Source organism: Pimephales promelas, chromosome 11 (assembly GCF_988280905.1).
Source record: "Pimephales promelas chromosome 11, fPimPro1.hap1.1, whole genome shotgun sequence".
In the NCBI taxonomy this organism is placed as follows: Eukaryota; Metazoa; Chordata; class Actinopteri; order Cypriniformes; family Leuciscidae; genus Pimephales; species Pimephales promelas.
Genome location: NC_142779.1, coordinates 18,091,032 through 18,117,721, shown reverse-complemented (window position 1 = coordinate 18,117,721; position 26,690 = coordinate 18,091,032). Strand labels below are relative to the sequence as shown.

The following is a 26,690-nucleotide window of genomic DNA, read 5'->3' as shown; positions in this document are numbered from 1 at the left end:
AATTCCTGGGGACAAAGTCCCACCCTTCTTTTTTTTTTGTTTCTTGTTCCACTTCACTCGTATACATCTCAATAGGGAAGAAAAGACAAACACAACTTCCGTTTCATGGCGAAACTCTGCACACATCAATAAAAAAAAAATAGGCCTAAACTTATAAGCTTTTTCTTCGTGAGGTGATACTGATCATCATCATCATTGTGCCACAAAAACAATAAATTTATTTATTATGTTGTTTAAACAATAAAGTGCATATTCAGAATAGAGATACTAATATACTTTTGCTTTGTTTAATGCTTCTTTATTAAGTACTGTAACCGAGAATGCCTTTCCACTGATCTTCCATAAGAGATGTGAAAATCAAATGCAGTGTTACTGTTAATTATTTCACTTCTAACAGCAGAAAGATGAAACAATAGAGCAGGATTTGGGCAGAAATATTCAATACTGTGCATGCAAGCTCAAAGACGCCTGTATCTAGTCTTAACCAACATGTGATCATGTGTTGTGTACGTTTGAAATCTTTGTCTCCCAGGATTAATTACTATCTCAGGAAAACATAAGAACTGAAATGTGGCACAGGATGTCTAAAGATGAGTTTAAGTTAAAATATAAATAGTTCATTTAAAATACACACACACACAGCAACTGTATGGTTATTATTTCAAATGCAAAAGTTAATATGAATAGCTAAAACAGCTCCCTCCTGTGGATATTAGCATGAGTACATTTTGCACGTTTTATTTTCGAGACAAAGTCTTTCCAAAATACTTGAAGGAAAAAAACTGTGTTTTATTTACTGCCAGATCTGAAATAATCATGTACATGAATTCAATTCTTAAGTTTGTAAGATTCAGGTTGTGATGCCCACCATTACTTCACTAATGTCCCACAGTTTCTTGGCCACCTCCTCATCTGTGGCCTTAGCTAACAGCTGTTCCTCAAGACAGTTAGCAAAGCACTTCCCTTGAATGCCGTCCACATCTTCAGAGCAGGCCAGATAGATAGAAGTCTGCGCACCCTCCTCGGGGGACTTGAAGAAGGCCCGTGAAGCCAGGTTAAACAGAGGCTTCACCAGCAGCGGGATGTGGACATGTCGGCCCAGGTTAGTCCTCACGATCCCTGGGGTGAGAGCGTTTACGGTCACTCCTGTGTCCTCAAGTCTGTGCGAGAGCTCCAATGTGAAGAGAAGGTTGGCTAGTTTACTCCGTGCATAAGCGAAAGCTTTATCGTAGCTCTGCGAGCTGTTCAGGTCATCAAAGTTTATTTCGCCATACTTGTAAAGTTTGGAGGACACCACAATGATGCGACTAGGAGCGGAATGTTTCAGGAGGTCCAACAGGAGGTTTGTGAGCAGGAAGTGACCTAGATGATTGACAGCAAACTGCATCTCGAACCCATCTTCTGATTTGGTGTAAGGACACTGGTAGATTCCAGCATTGTTGATCAGGATGTCAATTCTTGACTCTTCCTGTATTAGATACAACAACAGATATGCCAAATTGTTAATGTATGCAGTATTTTAGAATACAAGACGTGACAAGACAAAATAATCACAACTCTAACAATTGCTAAAACTTTATTCTACTCTAATTGAAATACTCTTCTCTCCTTTTTTTTTGCCTATTCTTCTTTATGCGCAATATTTTAAAACAAATGAACCATAGATAAAAGAGAAATACACAATTAAATATTTATAATGAACATAATCAGAAATGGGCCATTTCTCAGAGGAAGAACAATAAATATGCCATAACAAATATATAGGGTAGACAGGGCTAGTTAAAAAAGAAGTTGTAACAAGTCCATTTACATAAATGTGTTTTCTCTAGTAGTGGTTTTGTTCATTAGTTTCATACTCCTGGAGTTCAGCCACCTTGAACTGATTTGAGTCAGTTTTGTCTTATTTAAAACTATTATTATATACTATATAAATATTACAATATTTTGAAGCTGCAGTCTGTAAATTTTGGTGCTCTATATAAGTTAATTAACAGAAATGCATGTGTCTTGCGGAAGAACATTGTAGTCGGAGCTACTTCACTCTGTTTATGTCTATGGCGAGCATGGGGTAATTTCTTATGGGGACAGGGCAGGGGGGCCTGTGCCCCTGTTTGTTTTGTTTTTTTTAACATTTTTATTTACACACAAAACATCAATGGCTAACATTTTGACTTTATAAAGTGAGAAAGTAATACATATTTTTCTTATACATTTAGCTTACTATTCTTTTTGGCAGATTTTATTTTAATCAATTTATTTCCTGGTTTTTCTATCACTATAGTCCCTAAATGTATGTACATCCAGAAATTTGGATTCCCCCACTTCTCAAACCAAAGTTAACACCATTGATGACGAGTCATGCAGGTACTGGGCTACTCCACAGTGGTACGACCCATACCAGTCTAAAATAGTCAGAATATACTAATTGTAGGATTACTGTAGTGATTCAGACAAAAACATGGTTTTGAAAATGGATTTATGATGTGCTAGCTTAAACATTTTGTACATTTTGAACACATACAAAAAGTGATGGACTGCTTTTAATTATAAATGTATTATTTACAATCTTTAGTAAATTGACTTTTAAAAATAAACACCTTATTAAGAAATTATTCACTATGCACGGTCTTAACTGTATAATTACGTTGATAGACAAAGTTGCAAAGGCATTTTTTCCCCAAGCTTGCGCGCGCACGTCGCACAGTCACGTGCACTTCCCAAACTTCTCGAGCATGCAACATGCAGTTCACTTCACATAAAACCGCATGACGCTGACGCGTGCACTCCCTTTGTATGTATTTATTGTGCACCTATTTCTTGTCGAAAACAATTCAGTCCTAATATGTTATGCGTGACTTATATTTGTATATTTACTACACAAGATTAACAAACACTGCTTGGTTTGGTACATTACCTTGATTATCTCTTCGCTAAAAATACGGACCGATTTAAGCGATGCCAGGTCCAAGAGTTTTACCACTAGTTCCCCTTGCTCTGGTCCGGCCTCCTGCTTAATCTCCTGGGCTGCTTTCTCCGCTCGTTCTCGGCTTCTACATGCCATGATCACCCGGCCCTGACGCCGCAGCAGCTCCACAGCCGTGGCTTTTCCAATGCCACTGTTTGCCCCGGTCACGATAATAGTTTTGCCTCGCAGCATATCGATGACTTCATCAAAATGTTAATTATGGGTAATATCTGCTTCACTGCTGATCCTTCTGGGGCCATCAACAACGTCCAATTCATGAACAGGTTTGTAGGCGTAAACAATCACGCATGTGGGAAGTAACCGGAATGTTATTGAACTACATTACCCAGAAGTCGTAGCGGGTTCAAACGCAATGCCTGTGTATTGCTTTTTTAGTTAATTATTTTATTTACAAAGCAGTAAAAATACAAAGCACATACATCCCTACACATATGGACAGGGCTTACAGTGTAAGATTCTAAGTAAATATTATTATTCCTTTTATTCAATTACATATATTCTGGCAAATTAGGCTACATAAAAAAAAAAATCTTTGAAATTCCCCCATAATTCATATATATATATATATATATATATATATATATATATATATATATATATATGATTCCACCTACTACTAACTACTTTTTATTTTCATTAACATTAATAGACCTGAAGGTAATAGGCAGCCTGTATTAAAGTTATATTATATTCAAAGAGAGAATGATCACCTGTGGATAACTTATTAAAACGTTTGTCTAATTGGTAAAGTATGTTAACTCAAATTTGTATGGGTAGTTCTAGCCTTTATTTATCCAGCTAGGCCTAGAAACCCATGTTTCTAGTCAAATCCATGTTTTAGAAACACAAACTGAACCGCTTTATTTAGACAAAAAAAAAAACAAACAACAAAAAATAAGATCACTCATTTAATTTATCATCACAATAAACAAATCCAGCATTTATAACAGTGATCAACAATGTTTTTTTTTTTTGTGGAAAATTAAATATACTTGAGACATTTACACTTTATGGTAAACAAAAGGGGTAATATATTCTAAATACAATATATCAACTGTTTCTCCACATGCATGCCCTCATTTCATCATTTACTCAGGGCAGTTTGTGTATTTGGCACAGTTTGTGTATTATTTTTGCAAGGTCTGTCAGCAAGGTCTGTCAACACTGGTGGCAGGCCACACCCTGATAGTGAGGGAAACTGCCTGAGGATGGAGTTCAGGTTTGAAATACAACATCTAAAATAATGTAGATAAACCTTAAATTTACATTGGATAATAAAATCTCACACTATAAATCAAATACAGTTGAAATGTGTGTTCCCTGAGGTATATAAATATTCTATAGTAAACTCTTGATTAAACATAATATAAAATTGGAACGATCAAGGGTTAATGGCTGGTAAATACTTCTACTTGCACATTATTCTCTTAAAAAAAGAAAAGGCTGAAGTTTGAAGTTTAACCTTACAGTGCTGTCAGATTAGTACAGTACACATAATATGTAGGTCATTTTAAGCACAGTAGCTTCTTTGTATTTATATTTACAGCAATCCATTTAACTTAAACCATCTGTACAAATCAAAGTTCAAAATATTCCCAGAAGCAACCAAAAATGAATAAATAAAATTAACATGAGGGACGTAAAGAGATGGGACTTTTGATGATCATCAACTAATTTAATTTTTTTCCTCTGCACCACTTGTGTCTATTCGTTTCCCCTTATGATATTTCTGTCCAATTCCATAGGGCACATGAGCAGCAATCGTCCTGAGCTCCTGGGCACCCTCGATGTGAAACATCTGATCATCAAAGAAGATGTGTGGCCTGATCTTATGAAGAAGAGGCCCCTTAGGAGCCCCAGCCAAAAAAAGGGCCTCATCCACCTCCAACCCCCAGCTCCGTAGGGTCTTCAGGACGCGGGCCCCAGCGCTGGCAGCACTTCGAGCTGTGACCAAGTAAGTGCGAATTGGGCAGTTGATTCTTTGGTCTTTTGCATAGAACTTGCGCTGAAGTTTCCCCAATGCTTCCAGGAAACATTTTAGGGGGCCCTAGGAGACAAATCAAGGATGAAAAGCACCAAACATGACAAGGGAAAATGTTAGAATCAGAATTAATAATGTACATTAGTAGTCAACCAGTCTTAGTTTACCTGAGCAAGAGGCTTGTTCTCAAACTCTTTCTCATGCTTAAAAAAGGTGTCCAATCCGTGTTCCTTCACGATAATCTCAGACTCGTCAGAAAACAAAACAGCATCCCCGTCGAAGGCTACGCGTAGCTGCGTGTCACTGAGCTCGCTCTCACTGTCACAGGTGAACATTGTGGCAGCGGCAATTCCTGTAGAAATGGCCATTTAAAACAAATTTAGAATCATGTTCAGCTCATCTATAGCAAGATTGTTTTTTCTGTATTGAAATTAAAATGCCAGTAATATCACAATGCATTCATTAAAAAAAAATATATATATATATATATTTACCTTCTTCGATTGCTTCCTTTACCTTCTTTGAATCTTTGGACAGGTAGAGGTTGGTCATGTAGGCCTTTAGGTAACCAATTGGACTCTCTCCACCCGTCATGCAAAATCTCTCTATATTTAGATCTGTAGAGAGAAGATAATTCATGTATTTGTTGTTTGTATAGCATACAGTGAATATTCCTTTAATGCTTTTTTTTTTAAAGCAGTAAATATGCTTTTTCCTGTCAGGTGTGCTGTAAACCTTAAAAGAAAAAAAAAAAACGGACAGTTTTTCCAGACAGGTCTTTAGCCAAATCCTGTTCTGTCTGCCTGCGCTGACATATTTCCTGTTGATCTAGGTCTGTGTATGTAGAATAATATTTTAAAGTAAATGATGTTGATCGCTATCAAAGGCTAAATTGTAGGCTAATATATGTTGTTTGGTTGAAAACTAGCTTTAGACAATCCTGTATGACTTCTGAGTTCTCCTCCCGAGTCTCTGTTTTCTTTCCATACCGTAGTGATTGATGCTGTTGATGAGACGAACTCCGACCTGGGCGTGGTTATTAGTCATCAGCACAATATCAAACAGCTCCTCACTGTCTGGGTATAGTTCCCTCAAACGAGCATTTACGTTCATTAGTGCCTGTTGATTAGAAAAACACATAGTAAGTAACTATTAAAGGTGTGGGTTTGGATACCTAAAATTATCCACGGTAGTCAACACTACTGTGATTTATTTATAGACCTTATTCGCAAATACCGGAAGTAGCTAAGCGCGGCCATATTGTTGACATGACATCTGTCCTGCTGCCCTTAGCAGCGCGCAGATTTGAGTTGAGGGGGAGCTTCATCTCGTCGGTATCAAGAGAAGATAAGCTTGATTGGTGTGTGGACCCACATCAAAATTAAATAATAGCATTAAGTTAAGATCCGTCCTTATTGCCAGCCGTAACCTATCCGGATATTTATAACGATCTCGATCATACAGTATCCGTATAACCTACAAACTACAATTTACCTCAACATGGCAACATAAACGACACTTGTCTCATTCGTGGAGGTGGAAAAACAAGTGCTTTGTGACATGCAAAATTTGTTGTATTAAAATGTAAGTGCAAAAGAAAAGGCATGAGAGTTGGTTGTTTTTGTCAATTTTAATTTTTCATTTAAAATGTTTGTGATTTAATATAAGTACATGGTTACATATTTGACCACTTGCTTGAGCAACTTAATATATAGAAGTAATGCATGTAATAATTGGCTTACATTGTTGAAATAATGAGTATGTGTTAAAATAAAAATAGTGAGTACCGGGGTGTTTGTGGTACAGCCACGGATCAGTTATGCACTGCAAAGTTTGCATATTATACAAACGCAGCATATTTAAAGCACTTGCGTCCTGCTTCTGTGCCGTATACACACCGCACACGGATTATATGTGAAACCTGTGGGAAAATGGTTGGGACAGACTTTTCTGTGGGGAGTTGGCTGAAAGTTTAGCCTATTTATCCTAGCTAACGTTAGCCTCTCCTGCACTGTCTCAACCCTGTCTCCTTCCCTTCACGTTTTCTGACAGTCCTTATCTTATCGCATAAAAACTAACTCTGATGTTCTTATTGCTGTTGTTAGAATAGCCGTGTATTACACAACACCATCACGCTGTTTAAAAAAAAAAAAAAACAGTGATAATATCATGGATAATCCCGACACTACCTCGCTTGTCCATTGACAGACTGACAGTTTCCGTGGTTTCTATGTCAACAAAAATGCCGCCGCAAACACTGATGACGCAGATCGAACAAGGTCTATAGTTGTTTATTGCAATAATATGTGATCTAAAACCGTAAAGGAAATAATCAATTACATAGGGTTCCTGGTAAAGGCACAGTAATGCTCTGTGTTTCAGTCCTGCCCTGCAATAAAAAGGTCTAAAGTCCCTCCATGAACAAAAGTGATAGCACACATTTGTTTTCCAGCATGCTGCTTTACATATTTTCCATATGATTTGTATCAGTGCTATTTTAATTTATCAAGGAGATATATTTACATTTATTCATTTAGCTGACGCTTTTATCCAAAGCGACTTACAATTGCTATGTCAGAGGTCTCATGCCTCTGGAGCAACTAGGGGTTAAGTGTCTTGCTCAGAGACACATTGGTGTCTCGCAGTGGATTTGAACCTGGGTCTCTCACACCAAAGGCTTGTGTCTTATCCACTGCACCATCACCACCCCAGATATAGTCCTGGAGATATAGTCGTGTCATAATAGTGGGGGTGGGGGGTGGTGATGGCGCAGTGAATAAGACACATGCCCTTGGTGTGAGAGACCTGGGTTCGAATCCACTGTGAGACACCAATGTGTCCCTGAGCAAGACACTTAATCCCTAGTTGCTCCAGAGGCATGTGACCTCTGACATATATAGGAATTGTAAGTTGCTTTGGATAAAAGCGTCAGCTAAATGAATAAATGTAAAAATGTAAATGTAGTGTTTCAACCAGCTTAACTGACCAGCGTCAGGTGTGTACGAGGATCTAGTGTTGTAGTACTCGAGACCGGTCTTGGTCTCGAGACCACTTTTTGATAGTCTCTGTATCGTCTCGGACTCCACCGTTTTCGGTTTCGGTCTCGGACATTGAGGACTCGGGATTTTTTTTTCAAGACCAGACAAACATAGCTGTCAACCCTCCCGTTTATTCGGGTTTCTCACTTATTTTAACTCTTTTCTCTGTCTACTCTGTCATTAACTCTGTCTACTTTAATGATGTTTAAAACATTTAATGTTGAAAGAAGGACATTATGTGAAGCTCTTTGAGTTGTTTAGTAAAGTCCTTTAAGGCACAGTCCTCTTTAATTATTTTAGTGGTTTGTTTTTGACGAAAAATATGAGATAAAAAGATAATTCAATTCGATTTAGATGACAGGTGCTGGCGAAGATAAAGTGAGTGTTATGATTAGACAGTTTTGAAATCTAGTATTATGATCAGCATGCATTGTTTTCTGTTGTTACCTTAACGAAAGGAAACGAGACCCCTGGGGTAAAAAGCTGATCCTCCAGCTCAAGCTGGTGCGCGACGTACCTCTCCAGCCCCTCCTCTTCAAACACCTTCCTCTCCTTCACCATGTTAAAAAGCGTGCGCGAGGACACCGCAATGGTCACTGCGTTGCCGGGTTTGGGCTGAAAATCAAAAGCAGACAAAGTTTACAACAGCTGTGGACGACCTGCTCTATTCGGCCAGATATGTGCTGCGCCACTGTCAGTGGAGTGATGACGCACCATCTACAGCAATAGAACTCTTTCAGTGTAACGTTAGACAGATTTCTTCGATTATACATGTTGTCTAGTTTTTCGCGTCCTTCGCTATCACTCTAGATTGGGTATCGGATGGGAGAGACGCTGCTGTCATTCGCAGCTTGTTTACACTAACAATCGCTTACCGGACGGAGCTTCTTCGCTGTTTTCGAGTTGTCAGATAATGTTTTGAGAGCTGCCCAGTCTTTTTCTTCGCTGTTGCCGGAGTTGGACTGTCCTCCTCTCTCAGTGTCTTCATGTTTGCTCATATTGTTTTGGCAGGGACAGATACTCGACTTGTTGTGTCCTGGGTCCCTTCTCTGCGGTAACGTTAGTTGAATAGGCTACCTCTCAGCATCAGCATGACGCAGTGACGTCACCAGCCCTGGGCAAGTGTCTCGCATAATGATTTACATTTAATTTTTTTTTTTCAGTCAATTTCAATCATAAAAACAAAATGAATAATAAATACTAAAAATAACAATCATCTCCGTAAAGGCACTGCATACTAATTTATTTGTTGTTGCAAAAGCATTTACTGGCACGTCACACATATCCTTTATATAATGAGCTATAGATTAGATGCTCATTTATCTGAAGCTATAATTGTGTATAGATAATGTAGCCGATGTATTATTTTGGTGAAGCTTACATTTTTTACATCTTATTTGCATGTGTCTTGGAAAAAATATCCTTTTCCTGAGAACAAAGTTCAGCTTAAGTTTCATGCATAGGATAAAGATACCTGCATTACATAGTAGTGTTGTCCAAAATATCGATATTTCTATAATTATCGATACCGAACGGTACCAATACTAATTTCCCGTATCGATACTAGCCGAACGGTCACTTTCACTTCTCTTCAAAGGCATGTTGACAAACACCACACGTGACCCACTCATCTCATTCTTTCTGGTTAAATCTTCTTATACTGTCTGGTTAAATAGCAAAGGTGAAGTGAATGGAAAGATGGCGAGGGTGGCGCCCCCGCGACCAGCTTTGGTTGATTGATTGAAGAACACCGCAAGCAGGCATGTCGGAGAATAGCGCGGAAAAGGGTAAAAAAAAAAAAAAAAAAAAACACACCGCGAGCGGGCTGCGGGCATTCAAAAGTTTGTTTGACTATCAATAATCCCTAACATAACAATTAAAAAAAAATATATATATATATATATAGTATAGGTGAAAACAGACTCCAGAAAGAAGGAACAGGCTCCAGGGGTAGCCTACCATTTAGCAGCTCATATGCTCAGCATCAGGGGTGTTTGTTGTTTGGACAGACCTGCCCCCACTACTAAAAAATCTTAATGGAAACACTGTAACCCTTCTCATTTTAACTTTTCTGAAACATTAACCAAGATGGCCTAGTATTGTTGATATGAGTCTGTGTTGTCTCGTTTTTTTCTCCGTAATTCTTAAAGTTAACATAATTTGACTGAGGAATAAACATGTAAATATTGTAACTGTGGTCAAATGTAAATTAACTTGTGCCTATTTAACTTTATTCAAAAATATTATTTAATTCTGCAATTTACCGTCATTAGCGATTATCATCAAATTGATTACACAGATATTAATTAAACTAAACAGCTAGACAATGGCATCTCTGAAAATGTAATGTTTAATCTTATTATTATACATTACTGACACTCTATCCTCCAATTTGATGCTGTTAAAGGGATAGTTCACCCCAAAATGAAAATTCTATCATGGTTTACTCACCCTCATGTTGTTCCAAACCTCTATGTGTTTATTTGTTCTGTTCTACACAAAAGGAAGATATTTGGAAGAATGTTTTAATCAAACAGATCTCAATCCCCATTGACTAGTATGTATTTTTTCCTACTATGGTAGTCAATGGGGATTGAGATCTATTTGCTTAAAACATTCTTCCAAATATCTTCCTTTGTGTACAGCAGAACAAATAAACACATAGAGGTTTGGAACAACATGAGGGTGAGTAAATGATGAAAGAATTTTCAAAAGTGTTTTTTTTTTTTTTTTTTGTTACAGCATATTTTAATATTTAATAACAGTAGGTAATAAAAATACATCATGTTAGCTCTGGTCCAGTTAAAAATGTTAACAAATTCTGTTCTAGACTTGTTATAATTAGCTTTAAAAATAAAATAAATTAAAAAAAATACCCCCTTAATATTGTGGCAGTTTTTTTCTCTGTGGTATCAAAGATGGTATTAAATATTGATATTTTTCAAGGTATCGTAACAAAGTTAGAAATTCTAGTATTGTGATAACCCAGACTATAGTCTGGTTTTATTGTGTTCGTTAAAATGCTATTTTTTTAGTTTAGTTTCAGTTTGGATGATCATAATGGTGTTCAAGTAATGTTTGAGGCCTACATACAAAACCACTAATAAAATAGTAAGCATATTTAATTGACATCTAGCCTCAGTCTCGCCTTCAACACAGGCAGGTGTTATCTGGATTTGTCTGGTGGTATTATTATGGAGTGAATTTTTCTAAATAGTGTGGAATTATTTTTAAGTATTTTTTCCACGTCATTGTATTTGAGGGCATCTACACATCTATCCTAGTGGTAGGTTTTATTGGTAGCATTTGTCTGGCTCTGATGTGTTATCACAAGGGATTTGCTAAAAAAAAAAAGACATGCAGATAAAAATGAGATACATTGACGATCACCGTATTGACGAATGCGGAAGCACAGAGGATAGAGCCAAACAAAACATCGGTCACGAATTAGAAGTGGTCATTGATTGTTCGTTTATTTGGAAAGCCCACATTGATTATCTCTGTTCAAAATTCCAGCAGCAATTGTATTTTTTAAGGAGATGTTTGTTGTTTGGAGTAAACCTGGATTCTGCAATAATTTTATCAAGCAGTGTTAGGTATAAATTATGGGAGCTTGGTATGGGAATCTTTCGGTCCAATCAGAATCACAGCTTGCACATCTTGTTCAAAGTATAACAGTCACGGGTGTATGAGAATATTACATCACTTCAATTAATTTATGAGTGGTTGGTTCTTAAGAATAAACACAGACAATAGTGAGTGATTCAAGTCATGTTTTATTTCCAATGTATCAACTACTACCATCAGGGAAGTGTTATAGTTTCACCATGTAAAAGCAACCATTATATATATATATATATATATATATATATATATATATATATATATATATAAATAATTTATACCTGTATCTATTCATATTTAAATAGTAAGATGTAGTAATCTCTAAGTATGTAGTAAAGCTCTAAACTCTCTAAAAATCTTCAGCACTCTTTAGTAATTTAGGAGCAGAGACCTATAGTCTTAACACATATGAATCTTTATGAAATCACTTATCCTAGTTTGACACACTTGAGACAAAATGTTTTGTTTGAAGCGGCTTTATACAAATTTATTTGCCCCCAGGGCAAATAAATTTAGATAAGTCATTTAGATAACGATTTATTGATTAATTTCACCATTAATTTAATTTACACTCTAATAAACCGTAAACAAAATCACAAATAATCACTAAATTTAGCTGTTTTGACTTTGTAAATCACATAATAAGAGAAAGTATTGTGCTGCACCACCGGCAGGGCAGTGCATGTCAGGCCTTTACTAATCAAATTCGGATTTAGTCTCACTCATTACTCACACCATAAGGTACATGAGCACCAATAACACCATTTTGAAGAGCTTCCTCAATGTGTGGTGTCTGGTCATCAAAGAAAATGTGGGGATTGATTGCTCTCAGCACAGGCCCTTTATGGGGACCAGACAGAAAGAATGCCTCATTTATCTCCAGCTTTTCCTCCTTAAGAGTCTTCAGGACTCTTAATCCAGGACTTGCCGTGCCACGTGATGTTACCAAGTAGGTACGAATTGGACAATTTTCCGGTTTGAACTTCTGCTGGAGATGTACCAATGCTTTAAAAAACTCTTTTAGTGGGCCCTGCAAAATAATTGCACACAAATATATTATTGCTGTTTTTTTAGAGTTATTCAACTATTACAGTAAATTGTAGTGTGCTGAATGTTGAACTAAATGTTTCAACCTAATATCTATAGTATATAGGATCTGTGGCATGCTTTTTGTTTCCACATACAATTGCAACCCTCAACTCACATTCTGTGCAATAGAAGTGCTTTAAATGTTAAACTTTCAGTAGGCTAGAAAGTTCCTTTAAATATTACTTTAAATAACAAGGCTTTGTGATGTGTTCATTTTAAATGTAAAATATTAACATTTGTAAAATATTAAGTCATCCGAGATTCAGCTGTACTAACATGTTGGTTTCAGACCAACATTCTTACCAGTTCCAAAGCTTTGTCCTCGTTATCTCTTTCATTTTTAAAGAAACTTTGTAGCCCTTTGTTTTTGTTGACACTCTCTGACTCATCTGAAAACAGGACTCCATCTCCATCAAAGGCCACATGTAACACATCATCACTGTGCTCTTGGTAATCTCTCTGGAACATGGTGGCTGCTCCAAATCCTGAAAAACAATGCCATCACCATTTAAAAGAGTTATACTATAAGTACCTTCATGCATCAAATGCCCACTTTCTCACTGCAGCACTGGATCTATGTAATGCTCTCTTTTGCCTCATTCCACCGATTTCCCCCCGAACTCTGCTTTGAAGATGCAGAAAAAGTCTTAGACCATTTACAAGGAGTGTTGGGTAACACAAGCTATGTAATCAGATTACACAAGTTACTTTGCTTTCCCATTTATTGACTTGACCCCTTTCCTGTCCCCATGTTGAGAGAGATCATGAGTAAGTGCAGAGGCGTTGTGTGTGATCATGATGGGTGATGATGGGTTTAGTAGTTTTAGACTAAATGTGAGCTGGCATATACTCATCTCAAATCAGATTTAGTATTCCTCAAAATAAAGAAAAACTGTGAAATGCAAACGCAGAAATTTTAAATGTGTAAATATTTTAAATAACACAAATATTCTCTATATAAATATAAATACATGTATTTAATCAAATTTTATTAACCTTCTCAAGCGGCTCATTCTTCTGCTATCCAGAATGGCATCACTGAGAGTTTTGAGCTAATGCACTTTGTTGAATTTGCATTTTCTTTTTATTTATTTATTTCACATTTGGTGAGAAAGGGTGTATACATTTGCCAAAAATGGAACTTTTGTTTTTGTTATTAAAAAAACAAACAAGCAAGCCCAGTAGAGAAAAAGGAACGAAAAAGTAATTTAATGCATTACATTCCATAAAAGGTATCTAAGTAACAACACAGTTACTTTTTTAGGGAGTAATGCAATATTGTAATGCATTACTTTCAAAAGTAACGTTCTCCATCACTGGTTACAAGTACTTGCAAAAAATTTACTAAAGTTAAAATATTGTTTGTAAATTCTTTAATATTAGCGATATTGGTAATATATGTTGCTGTGAGTAATGGATGCAAACCTGTATATATTTGAAACTGCTCTGACATAAATGAAGAAAAAATAAATGAAAGAACTTGATGCATCACCTTCAGTGATGGCCTTTTTCACATCGTGTGGGTTTGTGGACAGGTAGAGAACAGGCTTGATCTCACTAAGATTTTCACCAGTAATCTTACAGTCCAGATCTGCACAGACAACATTGAGTTTAGCAAAATAACATGATCTTATTTTATGTTGATACTGAAATTAGGTGATTTAGGGTCTGCAGTAAGGGATATTCATAAAAAAGAACATTCATCATGTAATCAATGTCATTGATTGTCTTTTTTTTTTTTTTCACGGACCACAACAAAAAGTGTTGCAGAATGTTCACTATGTTCTTTTCCATGTAATTTTTTAAGGCATTATTTTACCTTCATAAACACTCCCCTACACTTACTGTAGTTTTGTATGTTCTTGTTCAGGTTATCCATGTCCTGACTGTCGGTAGATATCACCATTATTACACACCGCTCTTCACGCTTAGTCAAACGTTGATTCACCATTGTAAGAGCCTAGAGCAGAATAATCAAAATACACTAAATACTAACACCTATGTCAAATTAAACAAATTACTTAATCTTTTGGGATTCTTGCTAGTTATAACCAAGTTAAAGTACTGAATTTTCAGTGAAAATAGATGCACATGGAGACAAAAAACTTCAATAACACTTTAATAACTGCACGCTATTAATCATTTAAGCATGAGTAAACCGTTAATTCATAATTTATAAAGCATTAATAGACATTAATAAGCAGTTTATAAATACAGATATAAATGCTTTTTAATAAGTGTAACTATAATGCGTTTAAATATTTTCATACTTTGTTAACAATCAATTAATAATTTCTAATTAAATAGCATTATTTACAAACCAGTTATGTAACCCTCTGGGCTTCTTCGTAAATGGGTTACACTTAGCTTCCTCCCGGTCAAAAACGGACGAAGCCTTAGAATTTAACTTTACTTCTTCCCAGGATAACCATTCAAATATATTTTTTTTCTATAATATTTTCTGATTATTATTTAGAATTTTTAGATTTTTTTTTATGATACTTTGCATTAATGATATAATTTTTATGAGTTATTTTTTCCATTAGAATTAATATACATATTTTTATTTTATATATATATATATTTTTTTTTTTCAATAAATACAACATTTCACATCAAAATAGAGTGTCAGCTAATAAAAAAAAAAAAAATTCAAGTAGAAGAGCGCCACCTAGTGGCTATAAAAAATAGTTACATGTGTGCAATGTCCTGCACAGCCTGTAGCTTCCTATATAAATACATAGAAAGGCTTTTTGATTCTTTTTGTTGGTTTAGACATGATTTCTCAATCTTATTCGTTTTTTTTATTTAAATATACATTTAGATATTCTAAAAGACGAATTATTTTTTTTTTTTTACAAAATTTTTAAGATAATTATTAGGTTTTGCGTTGTAGTCTTGCCAGTTTATCTGTGTGTGTGTTGCATTTGAGTGACACTCTTTTGTATTTTTTATTTATTAATTTTTGCATATTCTCAAATATATGCAAAAATTGCTGTTGCAGTCTTACCAGTTAATCTCTCGCTCTCTCTCTCTCTCTCTCTCTCTGTGCGTGCATGCGTGTGTGTGTGTGAGTGCGCATTTGAGCAAGATTTTTTTTCCTCATTTATTGATTTTATTTTTCATATTCTACAAATTTGCTGGTGCAGTCTTGCCAGTTTATCTGTGTATGTGTGTGTGTGTGTGTGTTTGTGTGCGTGTGTGTGTGTGTGTGTGGGGGGTGGTCTTATTTGCACTCTTGATGTTCTAGAGTGTCACCCCTTCATTGCTGTACACTTTTTTTCTGCACATTTGCTGATCTGTAGCTTGTACCACCAAAAGTTTCTCTGAGTTTTCCTATTTTTTCGTATTTCCCATTCATTTCGGTCATTTTTGACCGGGAGGAAGCTAAGTGTGACTTTTTTTTTACTATATGTCTGAATAATAAGATGTATGAATGTACATTTAAATAGTTTATTAATCATTTACTTGCACATTCTAAGTAATTTATGAACCACTAACGGTTTTATAAAAAATGCAATTCTTCATTTAGAAATGATAAATTGATCATAAATAAAGGAGAAATACAATTATTAGACAAATTATAGATATGCTTGTAAATCAAGAAGAAAGCATGTATAGCCGTTTATTAACTGCTTATTAATGCTTTATGAATGATGAATTAATGGCTTGTTATTATAAAGTGTTACCAAAACTTCTACTCCGCTAAATGATTAATATTAGTGAATTGGGTTTACCAGTAAAAGTAAATGCACTATTGATTAACAAAGACAAAATAAGGTTAATATAGAGGAAAATACATTTTCACTGAAAGTCTGTTACCTTGACAAATGGAAAAGCAACTCCTTTAGATATCCCCTGTCTCATGTCTGAATAATGCACATGATGACACTGCAATGGTGAAAGTCACTGAAAAACAAACATACAAAAAGCTAAAAGAAGGGCCAAAATATTTAACCAAAGTTTAAGTGTAAAACAATTGATAGATTTTGATAATGCGAGGCAACCATATTTTTCTTAGAGGTAAACTTGAACATACTTGTGAACTCAGAGTTTGTTGTAATTTTGTGTTTCCTGCTTTTGGTGCTTGACCGACGTTTTCTCTGTGTGTGGACAACAAAACAATTATTGCATGCTAAATTTGTAGTCATAACTATTTATGTAATCCATAATTCCTATGTTACAGATTTTCCTCAATTTAAAGAATAAACATTGATCTTGTAAGAAATAGACACCTAAAAGCATTCAAACAAATAATGTTTTTTTTAAAAAAGACACAGTGACACAAATGGGATATTTGAGTGACAGAGAAAAGCTTACCTTTAAATTGCTCATTGTATTCGCACATCTACAGTATTTATACAGTGGACAATGCTTTTGAATATTCAAACAGTAGGCGTTTCATTAAAAGAATTCACCTTTGGTTGGTGTAGTTAATCTTGTTTTACAAGATTAGATTACTTGCATTGTTCTTTAATTGTGCTAGAATATTTATTCTTGCTTGCTTGTTTTCCTTTTTTCACTTTTTAGTACAAAGACATCAGTAACACTTTGCAATAAGGTTTCACTACAATCTAATTAACTTTTTTTAGATAACATTAACTAAGAATGAACAATACTTTTCCAGCATCTATTAATCTTAATGTTAATGTCAACATCTAGCAATATATTATCAAATGTGAACTATCATGAACATACAATAAGCAACTATTTTTATAACTAATATTAAAGATTAATAAGTACTGAAAATGTGTAATGCTAGTTAATTTTAGGTAATAAATTAACCAGTGTTACCAAATAAGACCTCAATGTAAAGTATGAAGCAACAGAGGAGGAGGAAGCAGGATCCAAATAAAAAAACACAAATTTAATTAAATAAAACAGGGGCAAGGTAATAGGAAACATAACATTTACATTTACATTTATTCATTTAGCTGAAGCTTTTATCCAAAGCGACTTACAATTGCTATATATGTCAGAGGTCGCACGCCTCTGGAGCAACTAGGGGTTAAGTGTCTTGCTCAGGGACACATTGGTGTCTCGCAGTGGATTCGAACCCGGGTCTCCCACAACAAAGGCATGTGTCTTATCCACTCGCCATCACCACTCCCCAACAACTACAAGAACACACAAAGACTGAACTAGACACAGGGCTTAAATGGGCTCTATGCACGGCGTTATTTCCGGTGAAGGTTTAAGGATGCTCGATAACTTCCGCCGATCATAGAGTCCAATGCAAAACCGAGAATTTATATTGAATTTTATACTCCATGGATATACTAAAGAAACGTTAGTCACAAAAACAGACTAAACAGACACCCCTCGTTGTGTTTATGCTTCTTTTTAAAATTATATTAAATAAACATAACTATATAAAATGACATATGAAAGTTTCGTTTCAAACACGGGAGTACAGTAAATGTTGAAGACTCTGCCATAATCCTGTTTTCCTCGGTTTTCCACTGCTCTAGTCTCTCCAACCGGAAACTGACGAGCATCCTTGCGTAAAATGGCGAACTTATGCGTGCATATAGCCCATACACAGGCAAACAAGATAACAAGGGGGCGTGGCTAATAAGAAACACCTGGGAACAATTGACAAGACGCATGACAAACAGGGAATCACATGACGGACAAGACACAAAACCCAAACTGTGACAAAAGTGTTAGCAAAACATTTTAACTCATGTGAGCCTAAAGCTATCCAACCCGGCACATCACTGTTCAGCTACAGTATACTGTATGTGCTTGACATGACTTGACCTGCTTTAGAATGCATACATTAAACTCAAATTCTTATTTTCTGAGCATGCTATGAATGTCCAAAATTGATCTGGTCAATTTATTAATTATTTTATTAATTGCAAATTATTTGATGATTGTTTTGCCACAACAGCAGTTGATGCTTTAAATTCACACCTGTGCTTGAGGGCTGTAGAATGATATGCAGAAAGCTGTAAATGCATGCCAACGTGGCTTCTGTATGAAAGTACTAGTTGTGTGTCAGATATCATACTTGTGTGAGTGCTTTTTTAATTTGCTGGCATGCCAACATGGCTTGTGTATGAAAGTACTAGTATGTGTCAGATTTCAATGCAAAACAATGCAACTCCTATCTATAGGCTAATTAACAAGGTGTGCCTTTCAAGTAATGCATTTCACTAATTTTTCGTGCATCTTTCACAATCAGCAATCTCAACAAATGTGAATGCATAATATGATAATGAAAACAGTTAGTGAAATAGACTGAACAGTTTCGGTGTAACAGTAAGATCGTAGGAAGTAACAATTCTGTACTGAACGTGTCTGGAAATGTGTATTATAAACAATATGATATAGTACTGGGATGAGTGACATTAGATCTAGTACATAAAAATAAAAGTTACATCCTAAAGCACTACTTTTTGTTATCCTGGCTGGAACAGTCTTTTGTTTTCATTTCATGTGTCATGTTGTACTTTACCTTGCTATTTCATTACAGTTTATTATTTATTTCAGCATATCAGAAAACTTGTAATTTATCACAATAAAAATAGCGGAGGTCTCTCCATAATTCAAACGCTCTGCCGAAGTCGATCCGATTCACGTTTGGCCTGACGAGCTTCAGCAGATCCATTTTTGTTTTGCTTTTTATATTTATGTGGAGTGTGTGCTGTGCTGGAGGCAGGTCGTTTTTTGGTGTTTTCAGACTCAATGTTGGCAGCTGAAGTGCCGTCGCATACACATATAAAAAGGAGAGAGGCTTGGGAGCGCGCATGCACGTCACATCCGATGGATTTCGCAGAAAATCCGACCCGGAGAATTCACATAGGATATAGGAATACTGGCCTTCAGAGGTAATAGCAAAACCCAACAAGTGGATCATTGTAATGTGTGATTTCAACCCCTTCACACACAGGCAATAAAAAAGGATTCAATTTAGAAGAAAGGTTACATTTTTGAGCCCTATGAGTAATAAGTTGTGTACACAATGAAGAGACGTGCAGTCATCCCTTGAATTATAAGGCAATAATTACAACTTAATTGTATGTATAGTGCTTGGCCCATTCATATATATATATACCGCAGAGATGCAATCCTTGTCAACAGAAGCATATACACACTTCTGTCTTCTTCATTTACAGTAGCTCTACTGCTTTTGCATAAATGGTAAAGTACTGCAAATTCTCATTTACAATAATTTACTGTAAATTGCACAATTCATATTACATTAGTTAACAGTAAATAATATAAATGGTATTTTTACTGGGCTTTTTTGTGGTAAATAACTGTAAAAATACAGCAAAGACTTACAGTGATGATCATTGGGTGAACTTTTTCACTGCACTATCACTGCATATTACAGTATTAGTTGGGAGATATTCCTGAAGAAAATTTTAATGTTTAAAATGAATTTACTTTTTTTCAATTAATACATAAAAAAAGATAATAATAATGTGTAGCAGCCCTAAACATCAACCTTTTTTTCTATTTTAGCAGTGGTTCAGTCTGATCATACTAAAAACAGAGCACTTTGTAGCCTCTTGATGGCCAACCAAAACATACCCAAAATTTAGCTGTCGCACTGGACCCCAGTGCTGGTGCTTTTCTTGTCAAAGTAAGTGTATGTATGTGTGGATTTAGAGAGTTATTATATGTTGTTAATAACTTAAAGTGCCAGTAAGCTCACAACTGTTCAATATCGTCAGAGCATGTAAAGGGACTTTATTGCATCTTTGGCTTTTGATATTGAGTGTGTGCTTACTGTAAGTGCGTTTCCACACAAAATACGCACTCTTTCTTAGAGGGAATTTAAGCTGCACTCTGTGTTAAAAATCAGAGCCCTCACCTCACTGCTTTCTCAGACTCAGAACAATGATGTAATTACCCATAATCCTGTGGGGTATCTCACTTCACACACACACTAGCACTCACTTACACATTGAGGCACACCTGGGAATCTCTTACACATAAATGGGGTCCGATTTCTGTCATCAGTCCTCATTCTGTTTCCCGCTACATAACACCCTCTGTGGCGCGGCCAGCAGCTGCCGTTTATTTAACTTGTGACTAAAGCCATAGAAATGAAGGTTTGTAGTGGATGCAGAGAGAAAAGAGCTGTTTTACAAGTTGACTTGGGAATGAGGCTGAGAATGACTTTTATTTTTATTAACGCAGGATAATTAAGATGGAACGTGATGTGGCACAGAGAATGACATTTGGAGGGAATGTTTTAATATTTTCTTTGTATGATCTTGTGGGCTTAAATGGTCTGTGGAAAATTTGACTATAGTTTGTTACTCAAAATAAAGCAGAATTATATTTAAATATCATATTAAAAACTAAAAAAAGTAAACAAAATGTTGCCTATGCAACTAACTGAAATAAAGTAGGCCTACTGCAAATTGAAGTTACTACATTAGTACAAATAAAACTGAAATATGCATACATTTGAACTACATAGAAAAAACAAAAATAACTAAAACTTACAACTAAAACTGACAATATAAAACTAAAAGCCAATTCAAAATATTAATTCCTATTAATATAAAGTATAAATAATACTAAAATACCACTACATCTAACAATACTCTGATAGTGGCTAGAAGAGACGATGCAATCAATATATAAAATATAGTTCATATTTAAATATATTTTAATATGAGGTAATTTAATCATTTTCTTTTGGCTTCAATACAGTAAAACAATTACATAATAAATAAAGGCTGTTAATTTTATTTAACGTTGTCTGTCACATTTTCTTCTCACACAGTATAAAATGTGTGTTGTTTACTGTATAGGAAATGTATATAATTTATATTAAATAGAGTTGTCTTTATATTTTAGGAAGGGTAATAATTTGTCATGATCCTTGGCATCAAAATTGTTTAAAACCATTGGAGTCATTCCTGGGAAGGTCAAAGGACACATTACATTTAAACTCTGACCTTCTAAGAATAATCATGTTGACAACTTATTCTATTAACTGGCCAATGGAAGCCAAAATCACTAATGTCTTTACTCTTTTACAGTGTGTAAGGTTTCAAAGTCCCATCCAAGTCACAAGTGACTTCCTTTGAGATCATATTCAGAGCATGTAGCTGGTCTTCATCAGAATTTGTGGAAAACCTTTGTAGTGTTTTCATCTTTCATCATCTTAGATCTAAATTGTGTTCAGTTCTATCAACTGAACTGAACATTCATAACATTTAAAGAACCACCTTGAAATCTGCATGATTCCCACGCACGATCCACCCAGAGTTCTCTCATGAGGATGAAGAACCCAGATACATAAAACAGTTAGAAGTCGGTTTGTCATGTAGCTAATAAAAACCAGCTTTAGCGGAGTTAACAAATGGGCTGGTTGACTGAAGTGGTCATGGACTGTCAGTGACTCCGGCCGGAGTTGAGCTGTGATTAATGATGGTGTATGGTGGTTTTCTAACCCTCTCCTCACTTCTAGTGCTCCTATTTAAGTTCTCTGGGCGAAGAGTGCTGGTCTGGCATTAGATTTTTCAGTTTGTGTCCTGACAAACATAATCATATAGACAACTGGGAGCTGATTCTAGATCCAGAGGGGATGCTCGACAGATATGAGCCCAGTACGGATGAGGATCAACAGTGGCCCTGTTAGCACTCGGCCCTCTGTTGTCTTTAATGTCCACTGGAGACAGTAGGGCTAGTGTTGATTGTTCAGTGTTTTATATGACCGGTGAAATACAGCCTTACAAAATGAACCATTTTGGTTCAAGTCCTAGAGTTAGTTAGAAAGAACAGAAAGATTTTTTTTTTTAACATTGTGCAATTATTACATTAATGTTCCCTTTTAAAATCAAAATGTTATATAGCAATTATTTACTTTGTATATGGTTGAATGTCTTTTTTTTCTATCCAGCATTTTAATTCAAGTAAATTCAAATGTGTGTATTTGTATGTAGCAGTTAGCACAATTACTAATTTGGAAATTGCACCTAAAATGAGTAAGAGAAACTTTTTTTTTACCACTATATGTGCGCATAGCCTAGTTGTTTTTATTTCGTACAGTTAAGAATCAAGGCTGTCGATAGAATAATTGCTTTTACACAGTGTTTCGAAAGCACAGAACACAAAGAGTAATAATATTGAATTTGCTAAACGTTAATTTGTTGCATTACATATTTAATTAAACGTTTAAATTGACAAGTTAACTCTGACACTGATACTAGCCAGTTAATGAACTCTCGAGCCTGTGACACATATGTCAGTGAGTGTTTGTGGGGGGCCTTGGGAATCTCCGCTCGGTGTTTCATGGTCTGTTCTGCTGATTGCCCCTTGGCTTCTGTACTGAGAAGATCCTGCCAGGAGCTCATCAGCTTCTATGGGACTAGCAACAACCTACTTTAGTGTGTGTGTATGTGTTTAAATCATCGGAAGATGATCATATCTGCAGATGGAATACAGGTGACCATGCAGAACTGCACTGCTTTTCCTGAAAGCGTGGAGGTCTGAGGAAAGAAGTGGAAAAATGTTCATCCTTGAGTCTGTGTTTCAGAAGTGATCCTATCTTGTAAGATAGTTTTCTTGCTCTAATCGAGTGCACACTGTAGGATTTATAATAGTCCTTTATGATGATCCTTGCTGTAAGCCACGTCACACTGTAAGATCTCTGTTGTCATTAATGTCAGATTGTATTGTCAAGATGAGTTAAAAAAACGGATGCATGCAAGAAAACTAGTAGTCCATCAATCAGTGAAGCATTTGGTGCCAGTGAACTACATGCGGGATTGAAATGCTGGTTACAATGAAACCTCTAATGTTAATTTTGGTCATTGCCTGTCGTAAAGTACTCCTGTGGTGAAGATCAAGCTTTTAATGTTGTTTGTATGTGGTGTTTTTAATATGCTTTAAGTAAGATGAACTATGTGCAAATTCAAGTAAAATTCATCCTTTAAACTGCAGTGAACCAAAGACAGTCTCAAAAACAAAGTTTGACATCACTGGTGTTTCACGTCAATTTGACCCTCAAATTGTGGATCTCTGAGCTGGTGTGAGTGAGTGGAAGTGGGGCTAATTTGCATACCTGAACCTGGCTTTAATCTTCCCATGATTTGAATTCTTATTTAAAGAAAAAGTTTCCCACCGTAGTGATTCTAAAGATGATTGTATGGGAAACTATATTCATATATCAGCGTCAGCGATGTTATGTTTTGTATTGTCCCCATCAGACTTTTAACTCGCACATCTGGTCTGTTTTTTGTTTGTTTTGTTTTTTATCAAGGAAGACGCAGTGCAAAGGTCTAGAAATGATCAAAAACAGGGTTTAGAGCCAAAAACTCAAACAATATCATGTGCAAGACATTGAAAAGAACTGAGTCTTGGTGTGATGTATGAATACCAAAGCACACTTTTTAGAACAGAGAAAAAAGGTGTGCTGTACTAATAATCTTAAAAAACAAAAAAAAATAAACGGGCCTATTTAATTCAGTAATCAGGCTTCACAGCTTCCAAAGGGGCTTGTTTGACTGTGACATTATATACAGTGGTATGAATAAGTTTTGGCACCCATGCTAAAGTTGCCTAAAAAGAGGAATAAAAAATCATCTTTTGGATATTGGTCTTAATGCCTTAATTAGAAAAATGAGGAAAAGTCCAACCTTTAAGGACACCAATTTTCTTTGTGAATGAATAATGTATCATAAATAAATAAATGTTTTTCCTTAAAATACAGGGTGCATAAGTCAGGGCACCCCTATGTTAAATTCCCATAGAGTCAGGCAGATTTTTATTTTTAAAAGCCAGTTATTTCATGGATCCAGGATAATATGCATCCCGATAAAGTTCCCTTGGCCTTTGGAATTAAAATATCCCCACAACATCACACACCTTCCACCACACCTAGAGATTGGCATGGGGTACTTTCCATAAGATCATCTTTCAATGCAAATCAAACCAGCTATTTGGCTAACTGAAGTAACACCATGCCAATCTCTAGGTGTGGTGGAAGGTGTGTGATGATGTGGGGATATTTTAATTCCAAAGGCCAAGGGAACTTAATCAGGATGCATATTATCCTGGATCCATGAAATTACTGGCTTTTAAAAATAAAAATCTGCCTGACTCTAAAGGAATTTAACATAGGGGTGCCCTGACTTATGCACCCTGTATTTTAAGGAAAAACATTTATTTCTTTATGATACATTATTCATTCACAAAGAAAATGTGTGTCCTTAAAGGTTGGAGTTTTCCCTCATTTTTCTAATTAAGGCATTAAGATCAATATCCAAAAGATGATTTTTTATTCCTCTTTTTAGGCAACTTTAGCATGGGTGCCAAAACTTATTCATACCACTGTATATATATATATATATATATATATATATATATATATATATATATATATATATATATATATATATATAGCCATTATTATATGCTAAGAAAGAAAATTATTATTGCTTGTCTTCAATGACAACTTCAAGTTACATTGCATTTACGCCAAGAAATTATAAAGATTTATGCTGATATTGTCCATAACCTCAATTTGAAACCTAGTGCATTTCCAAATGTTTGGAGGGTAGTTACATTTCTTTCTTGAAACCAACAGTGGAAGGATCACATTTGACAGTAAAAAATTGAGGGATTCTGGTGTGTTTAAGTCAAATGTGGAAAAGGAGTGTGTGTGTTTGACTGTGAGAATGTGTGAATGAGTAATTGTGGGAAAAAGAATCTCATCTCAATCACATGCTTCTGCTTCTCTCATTTTTCTGTATTTCTGACATAATGCTACACCTGCACACTCTGCTCTCTTCCTCGCTCTCCAACATCAACATCCCTCTATTTTTCCAGCTTTAGTGGGTTTAATAGATGATCCAAACGGAGCAGCGCTAGGGAACTTGACGTAGCAGCACTGAATCTGATTCTCGCTCATCTTATTTCACTCCAAGCAGTCCAGATTTCGTCCGTTTATTTACCCCTCTGGCAACAAGGCTTGAGGTAACGAGTGTGGTGTGCCTTACTCTAACTGTTTGTGTTGAAGAATGAGGGAGAGAACAAGAGAAAGAGAGATGGATTTAGGCAGGCATGATGTAGCCACATTTTCACCATCCCATGATCCCCTACTGTGCAAACTACAGCCAAAACAGTGATGTAAGCAATCTGAGCAGCTACATAAGTTAGAGGGGAAACATTCATGGCCTTACAACCAAAAAGCTTTCAAGCAATACTAGTTGGGAAATCTAGTTTGTTTATCCTCAGACTTTCCTGGAAAATGTTGTATTTATACTTGCTACGTTATTCTAATCAGCATAAATAGATCTCCTCTTATCAAGGACATACATTTTTTTAGGTGCGCATGAACCTTCTGGTAGCTGGTAATTCTTATATTTGGCCACAGAGTGGCGACAAACTCTACATTTGTGTTAGTATGCACAAGGTGGCAGGAGAAAGGGGGGAAAAAGTCTTTAGACACAGTAACAACTTTACAAAGGAGACCATCTTAGACCAGCATGAATTGTCATGATTGTTCCATTAGGTTTATGCTGATTTGGTGCTGGTCTACCTGTTGTAATATGCTGCTAAACCAGTAAAACCAAACCGTTGAAACTCGTCTACCAACATTGTTTTTTGTTTTTGTTTTCCCGATGAAGACTTAAGCGGAAGAAAAACACAGTAAATCTGGACCAAACAGCAGGAAAGCAAACTGGGTAACATGATTTAATATCAAAGTGAATGTTTAATTAATGTCTGGCTCTGCTGTAGGAAATCTGTTAGTTGTTAGAAGGTCTATCAACTTCAGGGCGTCATTTCCTCTGTAAGCACTTGCTCAGTGGCGTGTTGATCAAGATGAACCTGTACGTCATCACTGCGCTATTTGGTAATGGAGTGAGATGAATTATAGTTTTTATTATTGTGCTAGCATATGTAAAGTTGCATGTGCATGATAAAAGATAACAGATCTGCTGAGGTCAAAGGCTCAATTGAGTACAGGAGTGTTATAGTAAGAGATTCACGTCAA

At 35.8% G+C, this 26,690-nt stretch overlaps 3 protein-coding genes across 3 annotated transcripts in view; all 3 read right to left on the bottom strand.

Annotated features, from left to right (window-relative positions):
• Positions 1–773: 773 nt before the first annotated feature.
• Positions 774–3,293, bottom strand: rdh14a (retinol dehydrogenase 14a). The gene is made up of 2 exons (XM_039672595.2): positions 2,915–3,293; positions 774–1,468 (listed from the first exon to the last, which is right to left on the bottom strand). Exons 1-2 carry the CDS (start codon positions 3,155–3,157, stop codon positions 851–853), a joined length of 861 nt encoding a protein of 286 aa, XP_039528529.1. The 5' UTR covers positions 3,158–3,293; the 3' UTR covers positions 774–850.
• An 841-nt stretch (positions 3,294–4,134) lies between these two features.
• LOC120479810 (cytosolic 5'-nucleotidase 1A) lies at positions 4,135–9,073 on the bottom strand. Its single transcript, XM_039672594.2, has 6 exons — positions 8,881–9,073; positions 8,453–8,620; positions 5,957–6,086; positions 5,462–5,584; positions 5,135–5,319; positions 4,135–5,033 (listed from the first exon to the last, which is right to left on the bottom strand). The coding sequence occupies exons 1-6, from the start codon at positions 9,001–9,003 to the stop codon at positions 4,662–4,664; spliced, it is 1,101 nt and encodes a 366-aa protein (XP_039528528.2). The 5' UTR covers positions 9,004–9,073; the 3' UTR covers positions 4,135–4,661.
• Positions 9,074–12,212: 3,139 nt separating this feature from the next.
• Positions 12,213–26,690, bottom strand: part of LOC120479331 (cytosolic 5'-nucleotidase 1A) — a 37,469-nt gene continuing 22,991 nt past the window's right edge. The window contains 6 exon segments of the mRNA XM_039671671.2: positions 12,213–12,659; positions 13,022–13,203; positions 14,211–14,309; positions 14,564–14,678; positions 16,541–16,570; positions 16,572–16,627. Coding sequence (XP_039527605.2) covers positions 12,348–12,659; positions 13,022–13,203; positions 14,211–14,309; positions 14,564–14,678; positions 16,541–16,570; positions 16,572–16,627 — 794 coding nt within the window. The 3' untranslated portion in view covers positions 12,213–12,347.